This window comes from Cebus imitator, unplaced genomic scaffold (assembly GCF_001604975.1).
Source record: "Cebus imitator isolate Cc_AM_T3 unplaced genomic scaffold, Cebus_imitator-1.0 Scaffold4, whole genome shotgun sequence".
NCBI classification, from domain to species: domain Eukaryota; kingdom Metazoa; phylum Chordata; class Mammalia; order Primates; family Cebidae; genus Cebus; species Cebus imitator.
The window spans coordinates 35,522-39,945 of NW_016107319.1; the positions used below are offsets into that span (position 1 = coordinate 35,522).

General features: G+C 51.8%; 1 protein-coding gene across 4 annotated transcripts in view; it reads left to right on the top strand.

The window, feature by feature from the left end:
- Positions 1-4,424, top strand: part of ABCC6 (ATP binding cassette subfamily C member 6) — a 77,386-nt gene that overhangs the window by 23,796 nt on the left and 49,166 nt on the right. For all 4 annotated transcript variants that reach the window (XM_017533128.2, XM_037740105.1, XM_037740110.1 and 1 more), the window contains one exon: positions 2,713-2,805. In XM_017533128.2, coding sequence (XP_017388617.1) covers positions 2,713-2,805 — 93 coding nt within the window. The remainder of the gene's footprint in view (positions 1-2,712; positions 2,806-4,424) is intronic.

Here is a 4,424-nt window from a genome sequence, read left to right on the forward strand (position 1 = left end):
GACTCTGGCCTGGGTGCAGTGCCTCACACCTATAGTCCCAGCACTGAATTCCAGCTCTGAGATGGAGCAAGACTCTCTTTTTAAAATTGTAAAAAATGTTTTGTTTTTTGAGACAGTCTCACGTGTCACCCAGGTTGGAGTACAGTGGCACAATCTGGGCTCACTGCAACCTCCTCCTCCCGGGTTCAAGTGGTTCTCCAGCCTCAGCCTCCCAAGTAGCTGGGATTACAGGCATGCACCACTGTATCTAGCTAATTTTTGTATTTTTAGTAGAGACGGGGTTTCATCATGTTGGCCAGGCTTGTCTCAAACTCCTGACCTCAGCTGATCTGCCCACCAGAGCCTCCCAAAGTGCTGGGATTATGGGCATGAGCCACCATGCCCACCCTTATAAAAAATGTTAGTGGCGTTCTGATTATAATTGTTACATACTCCCCCCAAAATTGGAATGCACATGCATATGATTGTTTATGCCAGGACTGGGGACCGGGACCTTTTCTCATGCCTTCACCTTGTATTCCAGGGCCTTGCAAACAATAGGTCCTTAGTAAGTACAACATAAGGCACTCAGACAGTGCTTGATGTGCAGTACATACATGTCATCATTAGGAAGAAAGAGGGAGAGAGGAAGAACACGGGAAATTTCAGGGCAATTGATCAGGTTGACACCACCGCTGCTAAAAATCAGATAAGACCAGTCTGAGCGTGGTGGCTTACGCCTGTAATCCCAGCACTTTGGGAGGCCGAGGCTGGTCGATCACTTAGGTCAGGAGTTCAAGACCAGCATGGCCAATATGGCAAATACTGAAAATACAAAAATTAGCCTGTCATGGTGGCATGCATCTGTAATCCCAGCTACTCAGGAGGCTGAGACAGGAGAATCACTTGGGAAGCAGAGGTTGCAGTGAACTGAGATCATGTCACTGCACTCCAGCCTGGGTGACAGAGCAAGACTCCATCTCATTAAAAAAAAGAATAAAAGAAAATAAAAACAAAAAGAAAATGTGTTCCTAAGGACTGAGATGGGAAACTGAAGCACACAGACTGGAGTTGGGGAGGCGCTTGTCAAGAGAATGGGTTCAAGTAACCTGTGAAGGACTCTCATACACTCACAGCAACTTAAAAATCATTTATTCTACCCTCCATTTCCACATTTTCCAGAAATAGAAACCAAAGCTGAGAGGGGAAGATAACTATCCCTAAAGCACTATGTTGGTAGGGAGCAGGGTTGCCACAGAAAACACAGGACATCCAGTGAAGTGTGAGTTTCGGACTCTCAGTGTATGTCCCAAATAATGCATGAGACTTACACGAAAATCTTACTCTTTGTCTTCAAAGGTAACTGGACGTTTGTATGGTGATTTGCTAAGTCTGACAGCCCTTATGAGGGTAAAATGAAGATTAGGAAAATAATGAAATGTAATAAGCAAACATGCAAAATGAGGACAAATCTGTTCCCATTTTGCAGACAAGGGAATTGCACGTTAGGGAGGCGACTTGTCCAAAGGCCACACTCACAAGCGTCAGAGTCAGGATTTGAACCGAGGTCTCAACTTCGCTGTTGTGGCCAGGAATACCCTCCAGTCCTACTCGTGTGTGTGTATGTTCTGTCTTGAATATGACCCTCTCCCCATCGTGTAAGTGGGCCATTCCCCTCCCTGACACTGAAGGACCCCATCTTCAGTAGGTGCCTCCTGACCCAGCAGACCCCCATGAGCCCGGATCCCTGGGACCTGGTGGCTGCCCTTATCACATTCCCTGACTCCTATCTTAGGACCCAAGTCTGACCCCCTTCAGGATCTGCAGCTGTGTTACAGGAAAGGGGACCCGACCCAGACCCCAAGGGAGGGTTCTTGGATCCCATGCAAGAAAGAATTCAGGATGAGTCTGTAAAGTGAAGTGAGTTTTTTGTTTTGTTTTGTTTTTTGTTTTTGACATGGAATCTCACTCTGGTGCCCAGACTGGAGTGCAGTGGTACAACTGTGGCTCACTGCAACCTCAGTCTCCTAGGTTCAAGCGATTCTCCTCCCTCAGCCTCCTGAGTAGCTGGGATCACAGGCGCCTGCCATCATGCCCAGCTAATTTTTATATTTTCAGTAGAGACAAGATTTCACCGTGTTGGCCAGGCTGGTCTTCAACTCCTGATCTCAGGTGATCCACACGCCTCAGCCTCCCAAAGTGCTGGGATTATAGGCATGAGCTATGGCGCCTGGCTGAAAGCAAGTTTTTCAGGAAAGTAAAGATATAAAAGAATGACTACTCCATAGAGCAGCCCAGAGGGTGCTGGCGTTTTATGGTTATTTCTTGATGATGTGCTGAACAAGGGGTGGATTATTCACACCTCCCCTTTTTAGACCATATAGGGCAACTTCTGGATGTTGCCATGGCATTTGTAAACTGTCATAGCGCTGGTAGGAGTACAGCAGTGAGGATGGCCAGGGGTCACTCTGGTCGCCATCTTGGTTTTGGTGGGTTGGACTGGCTTCTTTACTGCAGCCTGTTGTACTGGCAAGGTCTCTGTGACCTGTATCCTGTGCTGCCCTCCTGTCTCATCCTGTGACTTCGAATGCCTTCACCACCGGGGAATGCAGCCCAGTAGGTCTCAGCCTCCTTTTACTCAGCTCCTATTGAAGATGGAGCTGCTGTGGTTCACACGCCTCTGGCAGCTGGGCTCCTCGGGATCTCCTGACATCCTGTCCCCTCTGTCCCCAGCTCCTGGGCCCATCTGCCCTCATGGCCATCGCTGTCTTCCTGAGCCTCCTCCCTCTGAATTTTTTCATCACCAAGAAGAGGAACCACCATCAGGTTCGGCTTTTGGGAAAGGGATGGACCAGGCAGGAAGAAGGGAGGAAGCCACAGGTCCTATGTGGGCGATGGGGAGGGGAGAGCTGAGTGGGAGCCCACGGGTCTGCTTTGTTCTAGTCTCTGTGAGTTGCCCATTGTGCAGACCTGCCCCCGCTCCTCCCCATCACAATGGATGGCGGCTCCTCCCTCTAGTGTTCGGGCCCCAGGCCCTGGGTCAGTTCAATGCCTCTTTCTCTCACACCCCATTGGTCAGCAGATTTGCTTGGTGTCACCTTCAAAATGCATCCAGAATGTCACCCTTCCTGGTGCAGGCTCTCCAAGCCCCCACCCCCACCCTTTCTCTAACCTGGATCCTTGCAGCAAGGCCCTGGCTCACTCTCTACTTCTGCCCCAGCCTCTCTCCACTCCCAGCCACAGGAGACCTGTGTAAGCCAAATCCATTGCACCCTCCTCTGCTGAGACCCACAGCAGCCCGGTTTTCCTCAGTCTGAGCCAAAGGCCCCACAGTGGCCCCCCAGGCCCGCCCTGAGCTGCCTCATGGCCTCTAGCCTCACCTTCCACCCACCTCCCTCCCTTCCCCACCTACCCCCCTTCCCCATCCTCACCCCTGCCTGATGTTCACACATCTCTCCAGGCATCTGCTTCAGCTGTTCCCTCTGCCTGGGTCACCCTCACTCCAAACGACCCTTGTCCCCTCCAGCACCCCGTGCAGTCAGCCGCCTCCCTCACCACTGTCCAGCAAGGACAGGGCCCGCCCATCCCCCTCCTCCCTTCCTTGGCCTGTCCTGGGTTTGTTTTTGCTTTTCCCCAGCACTTCCCACTTCCTAAAGGGCCCTGCGGGAAGTGCCTGGCAGGGGCCGATGGCCTTGCTCTCCTTAGGCTGGAAGCTCCACAGCAGCACGGGCCACTCCCTGTGGCAGACTCAGTGTCTAGTTAGTGCTCAGCATGCAGAAGGTGCTGGATCAGTGTTTGAGAATTATGGAAGAAAGGGAGGGGGAAGGGAAGGAGAGAGGAAGGGAAGAAGGGGGAGGGAGGGGAGAAAGGAGGGGGGGAGGAGTGAAAAGGAGGGAGGGAAGGAAAGATAGGAAAGGGGAGGACAGATGGGGGAAGGAAAAAGTTAAGAGAGGAAGAGAAGGAATGAGGGAGGGAAGGAAGAAAGAAAGAAAGGGCAGGAGAGAGCAAGAAAGGAAAGAAAGGTGGGAGTGAAGGAGGAAGGGAGGGGGATGGAGGGAAGAAACTTACTTCCTCTCTAGGCCCAGCTGTCCCAGTGTCTATCTGTCACCTGGGCTGTTTCTCCAGCCTCCTGCGTGGCCTCCTCGAAAATCATCTAGGTGGGCACGGTGGCTCAGGCCTGTAATCCCAGCACTTTGGGACGCCAAGCTGGGCAGGTCACCTGAGGTGAGGAGTTTAAAACCAGCCTGGCCAACATGGCAAAACCCTGTCTGTACTAAAAAATACAAAGATCAGCCAGGTGTGGTAGCAGGTGCCTATAATCCCAGCTGCTTGGGAGGCTGAGGCATGACAATCCCTTGAACCCAGGAGGAGGAGGTTACAGTGAGCCCAGGTCATGCCACTGTACTCCAGCCTGGGTGACAGAGCAAGACTCCATCTCAAAAAAA